At 26.4% G+C, this 23,825-nt stretch overlaps 1 protein-coding gene across 2 annotated transcripts in view; it reads left to right on the forward strand.

Moving 5' to 3' along the window:
• Positions 1 to 22,181, forward strand: part of LOC145840398 (tRNA endonuclease ANKZF1-like) — a 38,867-nt gene extending 16,686 nt beyond the window's left edge. The window contains exons 4-13 of one of the 2 annotated variants that reach the window (XM_082947649.1): positions 5,277 to 5,494; positions 7,587 to 7,819; positions 9,323 to 9,458; positions 9,534 to 9,672; positions 9,799 to 9,975; positions 13,567 to 13,742; positions 15,988 to 16,298; positions 17,182 to 17,293; positions 19,968 to 20,123; positions 21,711 to 22,181. In XM_082947649.1, the coding sequence (XP_082803775.1) occupies positions 5,277 to 5,494; positions 7,587 to 7,819; positions 9,323 to 9,458; positions 9,534 to 9,672; positions 9,799 to 9,975; positions 13,567 to 13,742; positions 15,988 to 16,298; positions 17,182 to 17,293; positions 19,968 to 20,123; positions 21,711 to 21,887 (1,835 nt within the window). In that variant the 3' untranslated portion in view covers positions 21,888 to 22,181. The remainder of the gene's footprint in view (positions 1 to 5,276; positions 5,495 to 7,586; positions 7,820 to 9,322; positions 9,459 to 9,533; positions 9,673 to 9,798; positions 9,976 to 13,566; positions 13,743 to 15,987; positions 16,299 to 17,181; positions 17,294 to 19,967; positions 20,124 to 21,710) is intronic. The other variant, XM_082947650.1, reaches the window with a different exon arrangement.
• Positions 22,182 to 23,825: the final 1,644 nt, after the last annotated feature.

Below are 23,825 nucleotides of genomic sequence, written 5' to 3' on the forward strand. Positions count from 1 at the left end.
TCAAAAGATTAAAAAATGTAAAAACGCCAAGATTGAAAAACTTTGCCATTTAAACAAAATAAATTACAATTTAAAATAATATTTTAGTTTTAGTAAGTAGTTTTTGATTTCCTTTAATTGCTTCTTTGCAAATTTCAATATAATGATAAAACAATTATAAAAGAAACATTTTTATAATCACATGTCAAACCAAAGACCTAAATTATAAAAAATTGACACGTAAGTAAATCACTGTAATGTTTGACAACATAAAAATCTTTATACTAAATAAAACTTACATTGTCAACTTACTGAATCTAAGAAACAATCCAATCCAAGTACGTAACTTTTGTATACACTCCAAGGTGTTGTTGTTTGAAAAAAAAAAACAAGTTCTTAACTTTAAAGAAAAACTGCTAGAACTACTATCTTTCTTTTTTCACATATTTCACTTAAGCAGTGAAGATAGTAAATGGTTTTTAAATGATATCCAGGAACTTAAAAACAAAACTAATTAAAATACTGTTTCTTTTCCGAAAAAGTCAATTTATAATATAATTTTGTCTAGTGGGCCAAATTTACATGCTCGGGGGCCATAGCTTTTTCTTTCGCGGACCGTATTAAATTTAAGTAAAAAAAAATTCGCGCAGTTGGCCCGCAGGCCGCAGTTTGCCGACCCCTGAACTAGACTTTATCCTAGTAAGGCGCCATCGGTATTTTCTATCTTTATCGTATCAAAGCGCAGATTGAAACAGCAATCATTCTTTGGTCTGCTATATAAAACATGTTACAAAAAAGTTTACGCACAAATCAAATGATTTAGCTCGTAAATTTTGAATAATATTAAAGAAATGCATGATGAGAAAAACATTAAAAGATTCTCAGCTCTAATGCTATCCGTCTCTTCGTTGGACACACCTGCTTCTGAGTCTTGGTCTAGAATCCAAAAAGTGTATACCGGAATGATTTGAAATCTTTTGGAAAGAACAAGCATACAAACAAAGACTGATTTGAAGAAAACATCAATGTGTTACTTCCTCTATTAAAGATAAAGCGACAGGCTCATGATGACTATCAATATGACCCAAAATGCACAAGTCAAAAGAGACCTCGTAAAGCCAGGAAAACTTACGAAAAACAGCTAGGAAATGCGCTACTGAGTTTTGGTTAAAAGCTAGTGCTGGTATTCAAGATGCTGTTGGTATAGGAGAAATTAAAGCAGTCTTTAAAGGAATAAGAAAAGCAGTTGGACCAACAAAAAATTAACATCACCTTTGCTATCAAAACTGGAGAAATCTTACACAATAGGAATGAACAGTTGGGTAGATGGGTTCAACACTTTTCCTTTGTATTCTACACATAATGTTATTATTGATGATGCACTTAACAGCATGGATAGTCTACCAATTATGGATGACCTTGATTGCGAACCAACTACTGAAGAAATCAGTAAAGCCATTGGTACGATGGCTCTTTGGAAAGCACCAGGCAGTGACGATTACCAGCTTACTTGCTCTGAAATTGTAAGTCGTGCTTATTACCTTATCTACATATAATTTTAGTCAAGTGTTAAAGGGAAGGTAAGGTGACACATGCGTGATGCTTAGATCATAACTTATATAAAAACAAAAGTTCAAGACCGGACTGCAATAGTTACAAAGGAATTTCTCTTTTGCGATTGCTGGTAAAGCTTTTGCAACAGTAATTCTTCTTCGACTCCAGGACCTGGCTGAAAGAGTAAACCCTGAGTCTCAATGTGGATTTAGGTCTAAACCAGTGATTCTTAAGCTGGGGTAAATTTTCTGTAATAAAAGTTATATAAATTAATGTTTATTAAATGTCTTTTTAGTTTATAAGTTAGTTTCAATTGTAATTCTTATTAAAATAAATAAACTCTTTTAATTTTACCATGTTTAAAATAATAAGCTTAAAGTTCAAAAAATATAGTTTTTAATCTTCAAAATTAAAAACTTTTTTTATATTGGGATAATTTGGTAATTACCTTCCAATGAGGGGTAAAAAATTAAATAGGTTAAGAACCGCTGGTCTAAATGATCCACTGACATGGTGTTCTCTGTACGCCAGTTACAAGACAAATGTAATGAACAGAACATACCTTTATACATCGCTTTTATTAAACTTACTACAGGGTTGCCAAAAAATCTAGGAAAAATAAAAATTTGACAATTTATTTAAACCAAACCTGGAATTTAAGAAATTTTGAAATAACCTGGAATTTTGAACAAACATCACTTAAGAATCTGGAAAAACCTGGAATTTTAAACAAATTTTAGATTTTAAGTAGTAAAATTTTAATTTGCTACGAAAAGTTTACCATATAAATATAACATTTTTGTCATCATCAAAAACATATTTTATTAAAAAAACAAATACAAAGTAGCTTTAAAATTATCTTTTTAATGTTGTTATACTACTTAGCACATTTTTATCCTTAAACTTAGCTATAAACTAAAAACAGACCCAAAAACGTGTACTTTTAAAAATTTGGAATAAATTTCTCTAAAAGATTTTATAACCCTATTACTAAAGCCTTTGACTTTTTGAATAGAGAAGGACTATTTGCTGAAAATTGGATGTCCTTCATACTTATTTAATGTTGTAAAATCTTTTCACACAATCAAAAAAAGGGCAACCATCCAATAGGATAGTAGTGTTTCTGATTCATTTGAAACCAAAAGTGGGGTAAAGCAAGGCTGCGTACTTGCTCCAACTCTCTTTCGAATCTTCTTTTTAATGCTATTAATTCATGCTTTTAGTTCATCAACAACTGGTATTAAGCTCCATACAAGAACTGATGGACGACTTTTAAATCTTGCAAATCTAAGAGCAACGCAAATTCTGAAGGCAGTCACAATACGTGATCTTCTCTTTGCTGATGATGCTGCATTCGTGGCTCACTCTACCTAAGACTTGCAGACACTACTGAGTCAGTTTTCATCGGTATGCTTGGGAATTCGGCTTTACTATAAGTCTTTAGAAGACTAAAGTTCTAAGTTAAGGAACATATATTTTACCATTTGTCAAAATCAATGGCAAGGGTATCGAAAATGTAAAAAACGTTGTATACCTTGGCTCAAACGTTGCGTCAAACGCATCATTGGACACAGAAATAAATAGTTGCATTGGTAAGGCCTCAGGTACTTTCGCTCGTTTGACGCAAAGGGATAACCAAAAATTAAGCTTTCGCAAAAAGGTTATGTTTATCGTTCCTGTGTACGCAGTAATCTGTCACACGGTAGTGAAACATGGACGTTGTCTAACATGCAGAAGAAAAGATTTAATAAATTTCACCTACGATGCCTTCGTCGCATTTTTAGAATTTCATGGCAACAAAAGATCACCAAAGGAAAGTTTTGAGACGTATTAGTCTTACCACTATGTACTTTACCCTCAGTCAGCGCAGGCTTCGTTGACTAGGTCATTTTTTGAGGATGCGTGCTGAGCGAATCCCAAAGTATCTGTTATATGGCAAGTTGGTTGTTGGTAAACGCAACCGAGGTCGTCCAAAATTACGTTTTAAGGACGTATGTAAGCGCGACCTAAAAAGCTTGAATATAAGAAGTGATTAATTAGAGTTGCTTGCAAATGACTGCGCCAAAATGACCTACTGCACACAAAGACTGAAAGAAAGGAAGAAAAAGAACTTTTAAGAAAAACTTTAAGAAATCGAAGAAGATGAAGAAATCAAAACTAGAATTTTTTTTTCTGAATTTTGATTTATTATTTGTTTGTTTTATTTAATGCATTACTGTGCTTTTTAATTTATTATTATAATTTATTTTTATTTTCTATGCACAACTACGCGTAGCCGATCCTGGCTGATGGCGGGCCTTTTATTATTATTATTATTGTACTTTATAGGATTTTTTTCTTGAATATGGTTTCCAATTCTTGGTTTTTCTATAAATTAAAAGTTTTCTTTACAGTTTTTTATGTAATGATTGAAAGACAAACTTTTGAGTTTATGCAAAGCTCTAAGTTTCTCATAAAATTTAAGTTTGAATAATTTAAAGTAGGATTGTCAGATGAAATTTAAATTGTAGTTAGAATATCAAATCTGATCAATTTGGAACTTTGAACAATGATTTTTGCTTGAAACTGTTATTGTGTATAAGTTTTTTTAATCACTGAGCCAGATATAGAAAATTTAGTTGTTAATGGGCTAGAATATTTCTGTTTTTATTATTCGTGGTTTAAAGTTTATATCGGTAAAGTGTTTGTTTTTATATTCATTTAGATTTACTTTTACATACAAAAATATCATTACAATGTAAAAAATCGTCTAGCTTTTAAAAATTTGGTTTTATACATAGTTTTAAACTACTACATAATATATTTTTCAACTTTTATTTACTTTGTTGCATGAATGTGTTTTAGTTCTGCTAGTTTAAAGTACACTGAAGAAGGACTGTTGTCCGAAATTAATTTGAAGAAAATATTGAAATAAATTTGTAGATTTTTAAACCATCGTTTATTTGTTTTTTGTAACTACTGATGCAGGGGAAAAAATCACTAGTAAAAACAATTGACTGTGTCCTGGACCGATTTGCGAATTATATATAAATCTTGTTTTTATTAATTCATGGAAGTCACTCTATTATCCAAATGGTTTTGACAAAAAACTAATTCTATATGACTTTTTTTTTACTGCTACATCTAGTGTAAATTTTGAATCTCCCATAATTTGTACCTAAGTTATTGTTTTTGCTCTTTATTTTTAACCTTAGAATATCTAGTTAAAGTTTTATAATTTAACTTAGCAAGCCAGATTTTTATTCTTGCAGGAAGTAGTTTAACATTTAACCTGTCAAATTTTACTTAAGTTTTGTGAACATTGTTAGGCCTGTCATTTTCACCCCACTTGCCATACGTTGCTTGCACCTAATATAGACTTTTAATTGTTGTTTTAGTTGTATGATTTGACACTGTGTATAGAGAATATTTAGTTGTATTTATTGCTCAAACTAGTTTAGTTAGACTAAGGTGTTTTTTGTAATTTTTATATCTAGTTTTATATAAAAACATCTTAAGTCGTAGTCTGTTAAGGAAACTAATGTTATTAATGCATAAATGTTTGTAATTAAATTTAATGTTTTTTGTATGTGCTTTTGATAAAGAAGTTTAATATATTAAAAGTAAGTAAAAAATACAAATACATTCGTTACACATGTACAAGTATCAAGAGATTTCTTAAACATTTTAATGTAAAGTAACTAAACTAGAAATTTATGTTTACATTGTTACCTTTTGTTGTTATGATTTTTAACAATACACAGAAATGAATATAAACAGCTATGGTTCAGAAAGCGATGAAGATACAAGAAGTATAGCCATTTCAAATTCCATTAGATCAAGCAGCTCAAATTTAAAAGAAAACATAAATAAATCTAATAAACAGTTTAGAAATAGACTTCCTAAATTGTATTTTTTTAACAAAAAAGGAGAATGCTTTTGTTTTTACAAAAAGTTGATCTACAACAAAAATGTTAGTCAGGTTAAAATATTGTATAATTAAAAATAGTTTTTTTTTACCACTAAACTATGCTTTAAAGTAGTTCAGCCAGCTTTTTGCAGGGTTGCCTTTTTACCTGGAATTTGACAATTTAGGCATAAAATCCTGGAAAAACCTGGGATTTGAAAAACTTTGAAAAAAACCTGAAATTTTAACAATTTTCACATTTTCAGTAGTGAAATTTCAAATTGACTTAAAAAACCTATCATATAAATAAAAAATTTTGTCATCATCAAAAATTTTTTTAATGAAAAAACATATTTAACGTATTTATATACCATTTGCAACTTAATATGAATAAGTTATTCATTTTGTTTTTATATTTTATTACACAAAGCTTTTCAAAATCATACAAGATTTCTTTGTCAACTGATAAATTTTAAATGAATTTTGAAAAAATGTTTGAGAAGTGAGTAACTTAAAAAATAACTTTAAATTACGACGTATGATTAAATTAAAACTAAAGGTATGTTTATTAATAGATTGTTAATAATTTTGTTTTACCATTTAATGCTACATGCGTATTTAAGTTAGGTCGCTCTTCCTCAATTAATATTGATTCCAGGCAGTAAAGTTCGCTTTTCTTACATCATTTTAATACATTGTTCAAAATTTTAAAATTTTCAAACGATTTAAGAAAAGCGAACTTTACAGCCCGGAATCAATATTGATTGAGGAAGAGCGACCTAACTTAAATACGCAAGTTGCTGACGAAGATAAGAAACAAAAGGTGTTAGGTGTTTTATAAGTAATTTTGATCCTTACACTACATATTCTCGAGTTGCAGATGCAGAGCAAAAAAAGGATTAAGTGTTTTTAAATGTAGTTTTTTGTGTAGTCTTGTTGGAGGGGGCCATAGCTTTTAATTTCTTTAAAGGGGCCGTTTGAAAAAAAGTTTTGGAAATCCTGATGTAGAGGTAACTCAGTTTACTTTTTGTTTTATTACGCAAGCGTTTTCAAAACTGTAATAGTTTTATTCTCAAGTGGTAAATGTTAAATGAATTTAAATTTTTTTTGGTTAGTAAAACAGTTAAAGAAATAAGCTTAAATTATAAAGTGTGAAAGATTTAAAAGTTTATTAGGTTAGTAAAGTTATTCTTTGAAAAGATTTAAAAATTATTAATATTTTTGCTGCAAAAATGTATTTAAAAAAATTAATTAAGGTAAAATTTGCTGTTTTATAAATCAAAATTTATTTGAAATAATTTGAAATTCTCCAAGCTTATTAGACATTTTTATATACAGTGTAAGAATATTTTAGTAATGTGTCTCAAATCTTCCCTTGGTTGTGTGATGTTCTTCGTGATTTTTTTGTCTTTATCAATCGTTTTAAATAAAAAAGTTTTTTTTATTTAACAAAAAAATCTACAAATTTATTAGTATTCGTTATATTGCCTAAAATACTTTCAAATTCTTCTTCAGTAGGCAATTAGAACTGATTAATTCAAAATTTTCTTGCATATAAAAGTTTAAAAAAGGATATTATTACGTAACTATAAATCAAGTTTTATATAAGGTAAACTTTATTTTAAAAGTCTGTCTTTGAAAAGTTTTTCAAATATTAAATCTTATTAGTATCTCTAGTTTAAACTCGCAAAAACTAAATGAAATAAAATAAAAAATGAAAATATATGAAATAAAATCAAAGACAAAGGACTAAATGAAATTAAATTGTTAAACTTTGATGTGTTTGATTTAATGTTTTATAATACTTTAAAATGTAAAATCAAAATAAAAATAGTAATAAAAATCGTAATCGAGCTTATTGTTGGTTGAAGTTAAAAAATCAAAAATAAATAGAGTAAATAATCATAATAAATAAGTCGATAAAAGTAGTAGTGCGTATAACCATAACTTGTTAAGTTATTTAGAAATGTATACAGTGTATACAGTGTATTTAGAATATATGTAATAAATTTGTAATGTATGTAATAAATGTGTACAGTGTATTTAGAATTATATACAGTGTATAATACTAAACATTAAACAAGTTGTATAAATACATTAAATGTTATTAAGTTTTATTCAGTAAGTATTTTAAACGACTTTTTAGTTTCAAATTGAGTTTTTACAGAACAATCAGACCCAACATGAAGTTGTTTCGATCAGTCGAGATTTACTTACATCAGCATTTCGTCAAGTATGGACAGTGATTTTATTTAATGGAGACAATTTTGCTGCTGCTGTTTTTGAAGGTGATAATGTTGTCGTTCACAAAGCTTTTCATCATTATGTTGTCAGAGCAAAACGGGGAACTGCACAAAGTTGTAACGACAATGCAAAAGGAGGAAAACAAAACAAAGCAAAGTAAATGAGCTAACTACAGGGTTACCAAAAAACTTAAAAACCTGGAAAAACCTGTATTTTGAAAATTTAGGCTAAAAAACCTGGGATTTTAATCAATTCTTACATGTTGAAATAGAAAAATTTTGATTTGACACAAAAAATATACCATATAGATGACATTTTTTTGTCATCATCAAAAAAATTTTTTTTTACAAAACACATTTGAAGTAGCTTTACAGTATCTTTTCACTGTTTTTATAATGTTCAACACAGTTTTTTACCTTAACTTTAAACTAGAAATAGACACTTCTTTTATAAAAATTAACTTTGGAATTTATATAAAAGCTTTAAATAAAAACTACAAGCCAGTTTTTATAGAATTTAAAAATGTCATTTAACTTTTGAGATATTTTATTTTTTTTTTAAAGTTTCCTATACAAACGTATGGAACGAAAATTTTTTCGGTCAATTTTCTCAGTAGTTTAAAAAATCACTAAAAACCTATCTTCTCCTTCATTTTTCAAGCAATCTTCTTCAAATTTTAAGGAAATGTTCCTTATATTATAAGAAAAAAACGTTACTTATGAATTTTAATAATATAAAAAATTAAAATTTTACGACAAAAGTTTAAAAAAAGTCTTTAATTTTACCAAAAAAATTTTTAAGTCCAAAGTAATGTTTTTTTGTTATTGTATAAAGATTAAACTGAAAGTTTGAAGGAGATTGCTTGAAAAATGAAGAAAGAGATAGATTTTAAATAAAATTGTCTTTTTTTGCTGTTTTATTTTTCCCTTCCCATAGGTAATCTATTATGCGGCCTGACTTTGACCTGTCATATCTAAAAAAGTAATTTGTATATTTTAAAACTGTAAAAAGCAACTTGAAGATTAGTAAAATCTCTATAAAATAAGATCAACTTGTAAAAAACTTCGCTTACCCAATGCCTTAAAGAAAGTTTATACTATTAATTCATAATTTAGTTTACTTTGTTAAAATCTAGGTGTCTGCAGCCTTATAGAGGTAATGGTTCGAATTTGTAAGAAGAGAATAAAACAGTTAGGCTTTCCCAATTCTATCAAAGGACAAAAAAATATTAAATTACAATAGAATAATCATACAACTACCTTCAAACCTTGTTTACATTATTTGGTTTTTTAAAAACAAAATATTAATTCGTAACAAATACAATAATTCAACAAATAATTAATTCAACAAATAATTCGTAATATATACAGTTAGTATTACCAGTGTTTTACCATAGACCACTGGTATTTAATAAAAACATGTATTTATATAGTTAAGTTTTTTTTCAATATACTAAATGATCAAATAATCCTGTTCTTAGTTAAAAAACCTAAGTCATTAATTTCTACAATATTTTTAAAAAGTTTTAGCTTGCTTTTAGCTTTTTTTTCACAAGTAGAATATGTTTACAATCAAAAAAGGAATAAACTTTTAGATTTTTATTGTTCAAAACTTTTAGTTTTTTATTTTAAAAAGTTATTTTTAAGTTTAATATTTTAGATCTGCTGGAGCAAATTTAAGAAGACATAATGAAGCAAAACAAGCTGCCGATATTTATGAACTTTTAAGTAGCTGGAAAGAAACCTATCTTGACAAGTGCACGCTTATTTTTATTAAAATTCCCCCTTATAAAAAAGTATGTTTTTCATATGGAAAGTTGTATTGTTTAAATATATAAATTATAATGATTTATTACAAAAAATATATATAGGAAATATTTACTGGAGGTAAGAACCCAATTTTCAAAAAAAAAGACCCCAGAGTTCGAAAAATTCCTTTCACAACAAAAAAACCATTGTTTAGCGAATTAGTTAGGACACACAAAGAACTTTTTTCGGTCACTTTGTATGGTATGTGCTTGTTGAAGTTAAAACAAAAGTTTTTTTTTTGTACAAAAATGTTAACTAGATAAATAGTAAAGGACAAACACATTTTTTCTATTACTTTATGCTTTTGTCATTGTAAAAATTATTTAGATAAAGAAGCTGCTTTAAATCTTTTTAAGCATAGTGGGAATAAAGAAATGAAGGTGGATAATAGGGAAACTACATATCAAAGAAGTTTAAGTCCAATTAATAATGTACGTAAAAGAAAAGAAAAGAAAAAGCAACCAGTTTATTCAGATCCTTATACCAACAATGAATTACAAAAAAGTAGTTTTTCTTCAATTTTTTAACTACTATTTTCAAGATATTGCTTTATATAGTTGATATATTAAATACTAAAAAACTGCCATTTCACGCATTTAAGCATTTTATAAAGCTACAAAGTATTAAGACTTAAGACAAGTAACTTTTTTTTTTACTGAGATTTATTGGTTTCTAATAGTTTCAAATTTTCCAAACAAATTTGATGGACTTAGCTGTAGTAGTAGTCAAAAAGCAGTAGTTGTGTTGGTTCACAACATTGGACATCTAGTAGCATCTCTAAAAATTATTTACTATCACGTATGAAGTTAGATTAATCTAACCGTGACGAAACGAATATTATTATTAGTCAAAAATAAAAGTGATCAGTAAATCACATTAAAATTATTTTAATTGTAGATGATAAAATATTTTTTATTATTCTTTAATCATTGAAAAGTCTGAAATAATAATCAAAACAAGTAGTTATAAGGCTAATTGATGGTCCAACACTTTTTTACAACATTAAAGTTAAAAAAAAAAACATTTAGATACAGTCATTCTTGTTAATTTTGAAAACTGGCCCGCAACTTAAAAAAGTCTACTGATTTTGCTATAAACAAAGCCTTCTAAAAACTTTTAATGTGAATAAATTCATTATTTTGGTTTAAGTAATGCACATTTATGTTATGAGTATTTAGTTTTTTTAGTAAGTATTGTAAAATGTTAAAAATTTAGGAGCAGTCTCATTAGAAACAATCATATCATATTCAGGGTTGCCACTCGGTCAGGAAAAGTCAGGAAATCAGGAAAAGTCAGGAAAAATTTTAAAAAATGACAAAAGTCAGGAAAAAATGGATGGTTTTAAAAAATTGTCAGGAAAAGTCAGTAAACTTAATAAAATTTAAAAAAAGTCAGATTTTGTCAGTTTAAATTTACAAAATTCCTTGTTTTCCAATGCCTTCAAATGGTAAAAATTAATTAAAAAATTCCCAAATTTCCTATAAATATACAAAATATTTAATTTTATTTCCAATGCCTTCATCTAATATAAATTAGTAAAATATTCTTTACAAAACTGCAAAAATTTTCTATTAACATATTGAACAAGTACCCTACTTGAACAAGCAGATTTTGTAGGCTTTTTAGTATTGAAGCAAGGACACTTCCATAGTGAAACTGTGATATATACACAAAAGTTTATCTAGCATAATTTTTGAATCAAAGTGTTTTTTGTTTAATTAAATAATTGAGTTCTTTATAACTAAGCAGTTAGTTTAGTATTTTATGTAACAAGTTAATGTGTATACTTTACCTCTTTATAATTTTTTCAAAGTTGTTTAAATTCATAAAATAAGTTATAAGAGAGGTATATGCCAAGATTAAGTTTACTTGTTATTTGTATTTTTTGTAGAGTTACTTAAGTTTTTAAAGTAAATAAGAGTATATTTTTTTGTTACAAATTTTTTACTAAATGATAAGAGGAAATATTTTATAAATGAAATTAAAAATAAATGAGTGCCAAAAAAGAAAGAAATGAAGCCAACAAGTTGTGGCTTGATTTGAAGAAGAGATTCTCTTCAACAAATGTAGGGGAAGCAGATAAGAGCGATATAAATAAAATGAGGCAAATGATTTTAACTGCCAAGAAAATGAAGCGGAATGCAGTTCAGATGAAGGAAACCATATCTTTATTAGATGAATAGGTTGAAGTGCTAATAAAAAAAAACGGAGAAAATAAATTTTAGTACATACATTTAAAAGAACAGTATTTGATTAAGTTCTTTAATTTTTTAATGTTTTAAGGCCATAGGGGGGTCCACTTTGTTTTTTACAACTTGATCTTATTTTGTAGAATTTAATCTGAGCTATCAGACACTTTTAACCGCTTAAAAAAACTCAAAGTAACTTTCGAGATATAAGCGATCAAAGAAAGGGCGTTTAATAGGTTCCTTATGGAAGGCGAAAACTAAAAATGCGAAAAAAGACTATTTCACTAAAAATCTATCTCCTCCTTCATTTTTTGAGTAATCTTTCTCAAATTTTTACAGAATGTGTATCATTAAACTTTAAAGAGATCTATTGTAGGAATTTTTTTTAATTTTAAGTAAAAAAAAATTATTGTCAAAAAACTACCATTTTTTTTAGTTTTTTGTGGATAAAATTTTTATTTTTCAAAATTTCAAAAATTCCAACATTCAGATTCTTCAAAATATTAAAAGGAACATTTCCTGAAAATTTGAAGTCTCTAGGTCAAAAAATAAAGGAGGAGATAGGTTTTTAGTGAATTTTTAAATTTCCGAGAAAATTGACCCTGAAAAATTTGCGGTCCATACGTTTGTATCGGAAACTTTTTACAAAAAATAGAATATCTCAAAAGTTAAATTATATTTTTGAATTCTATAAAAACAGGCTTGTAGTTTGTATTTAAAGCTTTCATATAAAATCCAAAGTTATTTTTTGTAAAAAACAAAGTCGGACCCCCCCCCCTATGGCCTTAACTGTACAAGTTCATTATTGTTTTAAAATTTAAGTTGTGAAAGTCCGTTATTAATTTAAGGTTTTATTTGTAAAATTTCCTTAAATGTCGTTTGTTTATCTAGATACATTTATGCTAGGAGCTGCTAAAAAATTGTGTGTTTTTTCACACAAGCTGTGTTTATTAGGTAATAATACAATTTTGCTGATAGAGCTGTTTATTACAAACATCATTCATACACAGATGGTTCAATAGATGTACTGGAATTTTGATGATAGAATTCAGCAAAAAACTGTTGTTTTTAACCTGTCATAAAATTAGACTGAAAGTTTTATATAGTTTTAAGTGTTAGATTATGTATTTTAAAATAAGTTTAATTTAAGAGTTTGATTTAGAAAAGTCAGGAAAATTTTGGTAAAAAGTCAGGAAATTTTCCTCAGCTTGATCAGTGGCAACCATGCAGAGGTTTCCATCTACTAAGAACTAATTATTTCACCGATTTCTTAGTATAAAATAATTAAAAAAAAAATTTATAAGAAGTTTAAAGTGTTTTTTTGACTATTGATTGGCAACTTTTTGTATACCTAGAAGTTAATGTCTTTAATATTTTCGTTTTACACTGGCTTGAATAGTTTATTTCATAGTTTTTTTTATGAATAAATTCATTTTATTAGTCTCTGCATATAGACTTTACTTATTTAAAACTATAATCAGGTAGGTCATTTACCTGGAAATTTTGAATTACCTAGAATGTTCTGAAAATTGAAAATCTAGGCAAAAAAAAACTTGATAAATGTAATTTGATACTTAAAAAAAATGTAGAATATTGAATAGTCATTATATAGTAATTGTGAAATTTAGATTAGATAATAAGTAACAGTAAAAAATTATTTATTGTTTATTGCTGTAAAACACATATAAAATAGTATTACAATTTCGTTTCAGTGACTGTATACTTCTTGATACAATTTTGCCTTAAATTTAACTTTCAGCTAAAAGATTCAAGAAAACTTTTGTATCTAAAAAAACCTAAAATAAATTGAAAAAACAGTGGCCACCCTTTATAAAAAAAAAACTCAAGTCTTGAGTAATATTTAAATACAGTACAAAGTTTGTTTCCTCAAATCTTAAAATTTTAGGTTTGGAAAACGACCATCACCGAAAAATTAAAGAACGAGGTTTATCAAAAAGTTCAATACAGTATTTTAATGACAAGAATTTTAAGAATCTTGATAAAAATAACGAGAAAATCTTTAATGATGATGAAAATTTTAAACAAAACAATGAGACCCTGCATGAAAAACACAAAAAAAATGTTGGTTTTTGTAAAAAATAGGTAATACAACTACTTAAGTTATGTTAAGACTTGTATGACGCTTACGCTATCCAAAAATACTTTTATTTAAGGTTTACTGTAAAAAACATATTTAAATTTACATTACAATATTGTTTCGAGCTTAATTTAGCTATATGTTTACAATATCGTTGGTAACTTAATACGCTAGTATTTGATTGGCATAATAGTTTTGTCTTTTTTTTTTGCATTTACGCTTACAATATCAGGCAATTAATCTACTTCTGCGCATTTTAAAACAACTTAAAATTGATTTTTATTTTTTAATGATTCACGATTAGCTCTTCTTAATGGTTCACGATAGGTCTTATCAGTTTTCAAGCTCAATTGTAACTTAATTACTTATTCAGGTCCAAGATTGTTTTATAAGTAACGAACTCACCATAAATAGAGTTTGTTGGGTTTATCCTTTAGTTTTAAGTCTGCATTACCAAAAACCGTGAACATTGTTGGTATTCATCATCTAAACAACAAGTATATGGTGTTTTTTTTTCTAGGTTACCAAAAGCACCTTTATGTTAGAGAATCTTTGAAAGACGTCTAGTCTTTGCTTTTAAGAAGCTTCGTTTATTTAAATGTTATATTTATTTTTTCTAATTTTTTTATTGTTTAATTCTATGTTGACTCTTAAAGTATGAGGGCTGTTTATAAAATAAAATAAAAAGGTTGTTGTTTTTTCGAATTATATAGATAACTTTCATAAAATGAGTAAAGTTCTAAAAGTTGCAACTTACCGTGTTAATTAAGTATGTAGTCAAACGTATACTTTAACTTTATTGTTTTTATAGTTGAATAATTTTTAACGTTTTTAACGAAGTTACCGTATAATTTATAGTCTAACATATAAAAAAATATCTTTAGTTATATGATATGTTTTACTAAGTCTTTTATTTCCTTAGTTGTCGAAAAATTTTTCTATTTTTATCTAAGTTGTCTATATGATCCAATTAAAAATCAATATTTTTGTTTTTAATATTACTTTAAAAACAAAATAGAAATATAAAATCTTTTTTTGTGGCTTACCTAAATAAATAAATTAAATGTAGGCGTATATTTTCAAATTTAATACTTTATTTTTTTTTACTTTCTTTTCCTAATTTTTTATTATTTAAAAGTTGATGAAGTATAATAACAACAACAAAATTATATAGTTTTTAAGTTTATTAACTGTATTAAAAAACTACTGTGCAAAGTTTACAAAATAAAAAATACTTAAAGGAGAAGTGTTAATATGTTAGAGCTTATGTTGTGTAATAATAATCTATAAAATATAAGCAGTATTTATAGTTAAAGATGTCAATAATCATACAATAAAACAAATTAATAATAAAAAAGTTATTATACTATATTTAATGAATTTGTTTTTATTTGTATAATAAAGTTTAATAAAGTAATACTATAGTGTGTTTTACTAATATATATTGTAAACATTATAAACTATTAGTAGTTTTAAATAACTTTTATTAAAAATATATACACTAACATTTTTTTTTATCTTATTTTCTTTAGATTATACTTAATTTTTAAACCCTTTAGAACTAAGTTATTAGTTTAACACAGAAAAACGTACGTGAGTTCAATAAAGCAAGTACATACTTTGCAAATTGTTGTTTTTATATTATAACAATTTTTTTTACGGTTGGGTTTTTTCAATAAAAATATTAGCAACCTAATATTTTGAACATTTACATAAAAACTAAGTAAACAATATACTAGTTGCTAAGATATAAGTTTTAGTCTATCTAAAGTAACTTTTTAACTCTAGTAGAATTAAACTTGTTTACCTTGGTTTTCGAAGTCTTTTTAAATTGTAACGTTATCAAAAGGTATAGAAAAATTTAAATTATTTAGTTCCTGTATCAAACTAAATGCTCAAATTAAAAGAAAAACAGTCCAAAGTTTAACTTGAAAATAAATATAAGATTAGTTTAAATGTTACAAAAAATCTATGTTCAAACGAACAAATAATTAGTGTTGTTTATTTCAAATAAAAGCGGTATAAGTAAGTATAAATATAATGTAATGTATAATTAAATAAAGAAGTCTCTAAAGTTAAAATTATAAACAGTTTTATCCGTATATTCATACTCATGATTATTGTTTATATACAAATAGAAAACTTTAAAGATTTTATGACTTTTTTATGTTTTGAATAATATCAAATAAAGTATCACTATTTTTAAAGAACTTACTATCTTTATAACAGCTATCGTTTCAATGTGACCAAGCACAGAACAATTCAATCTTATTTGAAAACATTCTTCCTGTTGAAGAAGACTTTTTAGTTTTACTTTACACTAGCTGCAATAGTAACAAACTCGGGCAGTTTAGCGATCTCATCTCACAAACAAACAACTCCAATAATCTTGTTTGTAAAGTTGCTGAAAACCGTATTCCTCAATTATTATCAACTGCCATAAATACGCAGGGTGATACATTGCTCCACGTTGTTAGTAAAAGTGGTAATAATGACATGATTAAAAGTCTACTTGAGCATGGATCTGATCCCTGTAAAAGGTTGTCAATACTTGTATACTTATGCCTAGTGAAAATAAACAATGCTTTAACTTATAGATTTGTTAGTAACAATAAATGTTTTTAAGCTTAGTATATATAGTTTTGATTAAGGGCATAGGGGGGTCCACCTTGATTTTTAAAAGTTGATCTTATTTTATAGAGTTTTATCTGAGCTATCAGACATTTTTAACCGCTTGAAAAAATTCAAAGTGATTTTATAGATATGAGCGACCAAAGTCGGTGACCGCAATAGGTTCCTAATGGAAGGCGCAAACTAAAAACGCGAAAAAAGACCATTTCACTAAAAATCTATATCCTCCTTCATTTTTCAAGCAATCTTATTCAAATTTTTACAGAAAGTGTATTATTCAATTTTAAAAAGATTGAATGCAGGAATTTTTTCAATTTTGAAAAATAATTTTTTTATTAAAAAAAAACTACTTTTTTTTTGTTTTTTTTTATCTTAAATCTTTATTTTTTGATATTTTTAAATTTCCAACATTCAAAGTTTTTTAAACTATAAAAGGAATGTTTCCTAAAAGTTTGAGGTTTCTAGCTCAAAAAATGATTAAGAAGATAGATTTTTAGTGATTTTTAAAATTTCCGAGAAAATTGACCCCAAAAAATCTGCAATCCATACGTTTGTATCGGAAAATTTTTATAAAAACTACAATATCTCAAAAGTTAAATAGAATTTCTTAGTTCTATAAAAATTGGCTTGTAGTTTGTACTTTAAGATTTTATATAAGATCCAATGTTATTTTTAGTAAAAAAAAAATATCAGACCCCCCCCCTATGCCCTTAATTTACTTAATGTTATGTTTAACTTGTTTATAAAATAAAAACTTAAATATACATCCTAGCTTAAAAACATATATTTCAGAAATTTAAGCTCATCACTGCCCTATAACTTGTGTCCTAGTAAGTCATCTCGAAATATATTCATAAAGTTTAGAGGTGAATTTCCTGACAAATACAACTATAAGCTAGCAGAAGTTTGTTTAGTTATATGTACTTGTACTGTAAAAAAAAAAGTTTATGAAAATTTTATTAAACTTTATTTAAAATGCTTACAGTTTGACCATAAATTTTTTATATTGATATGATAACTTAGAGATATTTAGTATAGTGAAGATATTTTTAATTTAAACCTAACAGCAGCAGTAACAAATAAACTTCTATACAAAACAAATTAGACATAAGAAACACTGACAGTGCATATAAGTTAAACTGCAATAAATCGATCTAGCTTGAAGTTTTTTTAACCTTGATCTTTCAGCAATGGTGGCAAATGATTTGTAAAAAACATGGGTACACTCTCAGTATAAATAAATTAAAAGTGTGGTAATAATAAGGATATTTCAAAACGTTTGTTAATATTGAGTCTTTTAATCCTTCGCTTTCGCTTTTTTTTTCAAGCTTGCATATGCTACAGATTTTATGTGTCTTTAATTTCTAAAATATGGTGAATTATATTCTAGTATAATTAAAATTTAATGCTTCTATTTTTAGTTTATAACTATGATTTTAAAGTTATATGCCATTTGCATTCTTTGTTTTAGAATCACTGTTGTATTTATACAATTTCTGTTTGAAAATACTGCGTAGTGACCCTAATTAGTTTTTATGATCTCTTTTTCAGATGACCATCGCTTTATAAAATTAGCTCTCAACCAAACATTTGTTATTTAGAGGAAATTTGTTCTTTGTTATAAAATTGCGAAGTGCATTATTTTTTGTGAAATTTTATTTTTTTATATTTTCTGTTGTGTCTTATGCATGAAATTTAGCTTAGTTAAAACGTTATTTACAAAAGCGACGGTCATCTCAAGAAAATTTATTATATATCAAATTATGAATTTTCAAGTTCCGACATCTTAATTACAATAATTCAATTTAGATATTTCAAATTATAAACATGGAAATTCATATATCTACAAATATTAATAACAAGTTATATCATATATTCCAGTGAACTTGTTTCGCTAGAATCTTTTGTTAACAAACGCTTAAATGTATGTTTTGAATAGTTATATCTTCAAATAAATAAAAACAAATTATACAGTAATCATTACTGTATAATTTGTTTTTATTTATATTCCAGTGAACTTGTTTCACTAGGATCTTTTGTTAGTAAACAATTAAATCTATATTTTGAACATTTATATCTACAAATATTAATTTTTACTTTTTATTTTGGTTATTTTTGTTCGATAAAAAATATTAATTCAATTTATTTATACAGCGTTAATGTTGTGTAACTTTGTTTCACAGTTTAGTAGTAAAATGTTAATAAAGTTTCTGTAATTCACTGACCAAAGTTAAACCTTTACCGTAACTGACTAGACAAGCTCTAAAAGATTACACATAGAAACATTTATTTTAATAGATGAAAGTTTATAGATAAGATTAAGTGTCTTATTAAGACCGCTTTCAAAGTCTTGGACAAATTTATAGGGCAGCTTAAGTGCTTTAAATTTAAGTATATAAGTTTCAAAAAAACATAATAATACGAATTCTGACAATTTAAATAACAAAATTTTAAATTATAAAACTTTAAGTTCCGATAATTTAAAACATGGAAAAAAAAAATTTCTGCTTAGTCTCAATAAAAGGACGGCTTTAAAGTGCTGGACAAATTTGAAGCATGCGCTTAATTACTATTATTTTATTGTAATTATCACTAATTTTATTGTAACCTTATTTTTACCCTCATTCAAACGCCTTACCACAATCCATAATCTTATTTTTACTTTAACTGTTACAGTTTTACGAAAAAAAACTACTAAAGCGTATCGGTAAAAAACTGTATAGTTGAAGAAGTCCTTCAATTTTGTCCAACATTTAAAGTCACCCTTTTATTTAGACTAAAAAAATTTTTTTTGTTTATGATTTAAATTATTAGAACATAAAATTTCGTGTTTTGAAACTTTGTAATTTAAGTTGTCGGAATTCAAAACATTAGGTAATTAGTTAGAACTTTCATTTTATATTAACTTTTAGAAACTGTTTTGTTTTTAAGTAGATGAGTAAAAATATATCAACTTAAACCCCTGGATGATTTAATGTTTAAAAAACTTGTTCAAGCGTTAATATGTTTGGAAAAATATGCTTTTTTATTTTGTTATTTGCATTCATTTAGGCCAGGGATTTGTAAGTATGCGGCACGTGAAAGGTAATACAGTGACTCGCGAAAGTTTAAATGCAGCCCTGAGCAGGTATATTTTTAATACATAATTTAAAAACTACACAAGATATTAAGTAAACTGAAATGAAGAGCAAAATAAAAGTTTATAAACATAATTGATGGGAGATTAAAAAGAAGGAAACGTTGCTTGTAACTTTGACTGCGGCCCGCAAAGGTTTATGTTTTAGAAATTTGGCCCACGACTACCAAATGCCTGTCGACGCCTAATTTATGCACTATTAAAAGTCCCTTAAAAATACCTAGTTACATAACTATAAACGAAAAGCTGAAAATAAAATGTTGAAGTTTATATTTATCTTTAAGGAGTTTGAATTGGTAAATATAATATTTTATGTATTGCTTTAGCACCTCTTAATATTTTTGAAACTTTGTTAGTTCGGCTTACCAATGATGCTTTTCTCTAAATTATCTTAAATATTTCATGATTATTTAATTTTATGAAATATTTTTTCAATATTAAGATTCCTCTTCCATTAAGTCCAGAAGCTGAAAAAAGACAAGCTGATAAAAAAAGAGAAAAAAGGGCTGCCAGAAAAAAAAAAGAACGTGAGAAGAAAAGAAACAAACAAAGTGAAGAAAAGAAAAGCGATGGATATTGTACAAAGAAAAAAGAGAAGGTTAGAAAGTTAAAAATAAAATATTCACTTTCTGTTCAAGTTTGACTTATGCTCTTTTTAGCATTTAGTAATTTTTTTAAATATCAATTTTTAGTTATTTGAGTTGCTTTTTTTTTTAATATTTAGATTAAAAAAGTACCTGTAACCGGTTATTTGAAGCTTGAAAGCTTTATATAGTTTTAAGTTTTAGATTATGTAATTTAGAATAAGTTTAAATTAAGAGTTTGATTTAGAAAAAACAGGAAATTTTTCTCAGCTTGATCTGTGGCAACCCTGCACAAGTTAACTAAACATAATATAAATAGAGCGAAACTTAATCATTTGTAAAAACACAAGCAATTAAAACGACAAGTAATTAACAAAAATGGAATTTTTATAAACAAAAAACTAATTAAAACAAAATGGATTATTTAAATATATTAATATTTACTCTTGATCCTTTATCAGGACCAAGCTGATTACTTAAATTTGGTTGAATTTTTTTTAATTAGTAAAGCTTCTGTAGATAATACATCATTATACGAACTGCACGTTTTAATAATTTCAAAACAATTATAAATATTGTTACAATTAGTACAAAATGCACAATTTTCTGTATGTTTAAATACCGCACTATTAGTTGGAGTCACATGTTCTTTAATTCTTACGAAAAGTTGTCTTTCAGTCTCACCAATATATTGGTTGTTCAGATCACCTGGACACGTAAATTTGTAGACTAAGCAACTTTGATACAAACGACTTATTGAGCCTTTCAGGGAGAAATATTTCCCTACTTTTTCTGTATTATATGCAATACGTACTTTTACTCCGATATCTTTGAACATAGCTTTTATGTTTCTGGAGAAATTCTCTGTGGTCTTTTTAACATATGGTATTGTAATATAATATTTGTTATCATCTGTATTTTCAGTTAGTTCTGTCTCAAAATTGTTTTTCTTTTGTATCTGGTCATCGATAAACTTGGTCGGGAAAGAGTTTTTTATCAAAAGTCCTTTAACTTTTTGCCACTCGTTATTTTGTAGATCTTCTGAGACGAGGTTTTTGTTTCTAATTTTTGCTTTTAACTAAATTTCTCTTCCACGACTGCGGTACACACGAGTTAAGGTTCATAAGCACGCCCGTGCTTGTTGGTTTTCTGTAGATTGATGTTATGATCTTGTTGTTTTTTATTGCCACCTGTGTATCAAGATATGGTAGTTTGCCTTCTTGGCAAGTTTGAATGAAAAATTTTATATCTTTGTGCATTTTGTTAAGTTTTTCATCAAACTGATATATTTGTTCTTTTTTTCTAAAAAGCAAAAAGTGTCTTCAGCATATCTGCAATACATTTTAGGCCTAATTTTGTTAAGTAACTCTGTCTCTAATTGACTGATGGGTACTAAAGTCAAAAAATGGCGATAAACTTTATAAAAGCTTTTGTTTTTTTGTTTGCCAATATTTAATGAAACTATTTTTACAGTTTGTTGATAAATAAAACAATTCAAAAAATGTACTTTTTTTCTCAAAATGTTTATGCATATAGCTTAGAGTTTTGTTTTAAAATCTAACTATACACGATAAAATTAGTATTAAAAAAATATTATATAGATAGTGGATGCGAACGGGTCTAGAATGCAAAGAGAAGCTATACAGATTTCCACTTCGATTGATGATATATGTGACAAGTGCGGTATTAGCTTGATTGATAAAATTCCTTTCAAATATTCTACATTTAAGTTGTGTTCTACAAAGTGTGTTAAGGGTCACAGAATTTCTAATAGATAGCATTAAAGTGCTATTTTAGAAATTTAGCTAATGAAACTATTTACAGCTAATAGTGTTTCTGTTTTTACTCTTGATGGTAATGGTATAAATACTGTTTATTTTTAATTAGTGCTTTATATATATATATATCCGTTTTTTCAAAAGTTTTTTAGAAAAAAAATTAAGTTTGTAAAATCGACATACATTTTTTCTCCCAGTTGAAAGATTTTTTATTAAATTTAAATTTACTGAACGATAAAAATTATTTGTTTGGTTTTAAGCTTGGTTTTATAGAGATGTAAATAAATTTTCAAAATAAAATTATAGCTAACTATTTTTAACTATTATTGTGATGGTAACTAAAAGAGCTGAATTTTTGTTATTCAACAAAACTACAAAGTTACTTTGGTACAGGTTTAATAAGTGCGTAAAAATGTTTGAATTAAAAAAAATTTGAAAATTATTTTGGTGTACTAGACACTATAGACGCTTTTTTAATATAAATTAATAATTCAAGGATTCAAAGTTCCGATTTTTTAAGCGTGTCTATCTATAGATAATTTTAAAATTCAATAAGAAAACTTTATTAGAAATTTTGTTTACTAGACTATTTACACAAATAAACTATATATTAACCGCTGAACACACTTAAGTTAATAAAAACATAAGTAAAATAAACATAACCTTAAGAAAAGTTACTTTTGGCGTTCAATTTCATACAGTTTTATGTCCATGACACTAAAAAGCTCTTCTCAAGGTGCCATAATATTTTCATAAACAGAATAGTGGCATGCAACAAATAGATTTTGAAAAAAAATTAAAATGTTTTGCAGCTGTTGCAGAGAATTCTGCTCTCCTCATTACATAACAAATATCTACGATTAAACTTAATATATAGGGCTAATGTAACCATTGAAATCATGCAAATAATTTTACATCGAATTAAAAGTATATATTCAAAAAAACTGTATCAAAACAAGACATTAACATTTTAAAATAAAAGTGATTTAACCGTATTAAAGTATCAACAATTTGCCCAAATCGCGCCGAACTGTATTTAGGAGATGATTTTTTAAACTGGTTTTGTAGATCTTTTGAAAATTTAAAATATAATGTAGCATATTTTTGAACTAAATCAAAATAAATCTTTAACAACAAAGATATCAAACTTTATGTAACAGTTTTATATTTATAAAATATTTATATTCTATGCGACAACTTAAAACAGAAATAAGTTGAATATATACTAGGTTATTTGTGTATAGACAAGTAATTATTTGTAAAATTATTATTTTTTTTTAACCAATAATACATTTTTCTTAAAAAAATTTAAGTACAGGGTTCTCACTTGCCAAAATTTCATTAACTTTTGTAATTTCTCTAAAATCACTAGGTTTTCCTGAACAATCCGTAGATTTCACTTTTCTTCTCCTTCTGCTGGAAATTTTTTGATAATATATCAGGTAATGTGTTTTATAACAAAAAAATTGATTATTTTTACTTGAAAATGTAGAGCTTTAAAGCTGTTATGCATTTAAGAGGATAACAAACATTATTTTTATCTAGACCAGGGTTTCCCAAACTGGGTCAAGTGGCCGCTTGGGGGCCATGAGGACATAACTTAAAACTTATACTAGGTATTCTGGAGTTACTGATGAAAAGCAAAAAAATTCTTAGACGTTTTTAATGGTAGATTTAAAACTTATACTACATATTATGGAAACGTTTAGAGAGCCACAAGACGTAAAAGGGGATCTACAAGGTCATAATTTGAAACTTATACTAGATTCTGGAGTTAATGATAAAGAGCAAAAAAATGAATCCTTAGGCGGTTTAAATAATATTTTTTTGATAAATTATTTTTGAGGGGGCCATAGCTTTTTTAAATATTTGAAAAGGGGGTCTATCAAAAAAGTTCGGGAAACCGTTTTTTAGATTTTTTAAAGTTTTTATTTTATG

This window comes from Thalia democratica, chromosome 7 (assembly GCF_965202585.1).
Source record: "Thalia democratica chromosome 7, ktThaDemo2.hap1.1, whole genome shotgun sequence".
Lineage (NCBI taxonomy): Eukaryota > Metazoa > Chordata > Thaliacea > Salpida > Salpidae > Thalia > Thalia democratica.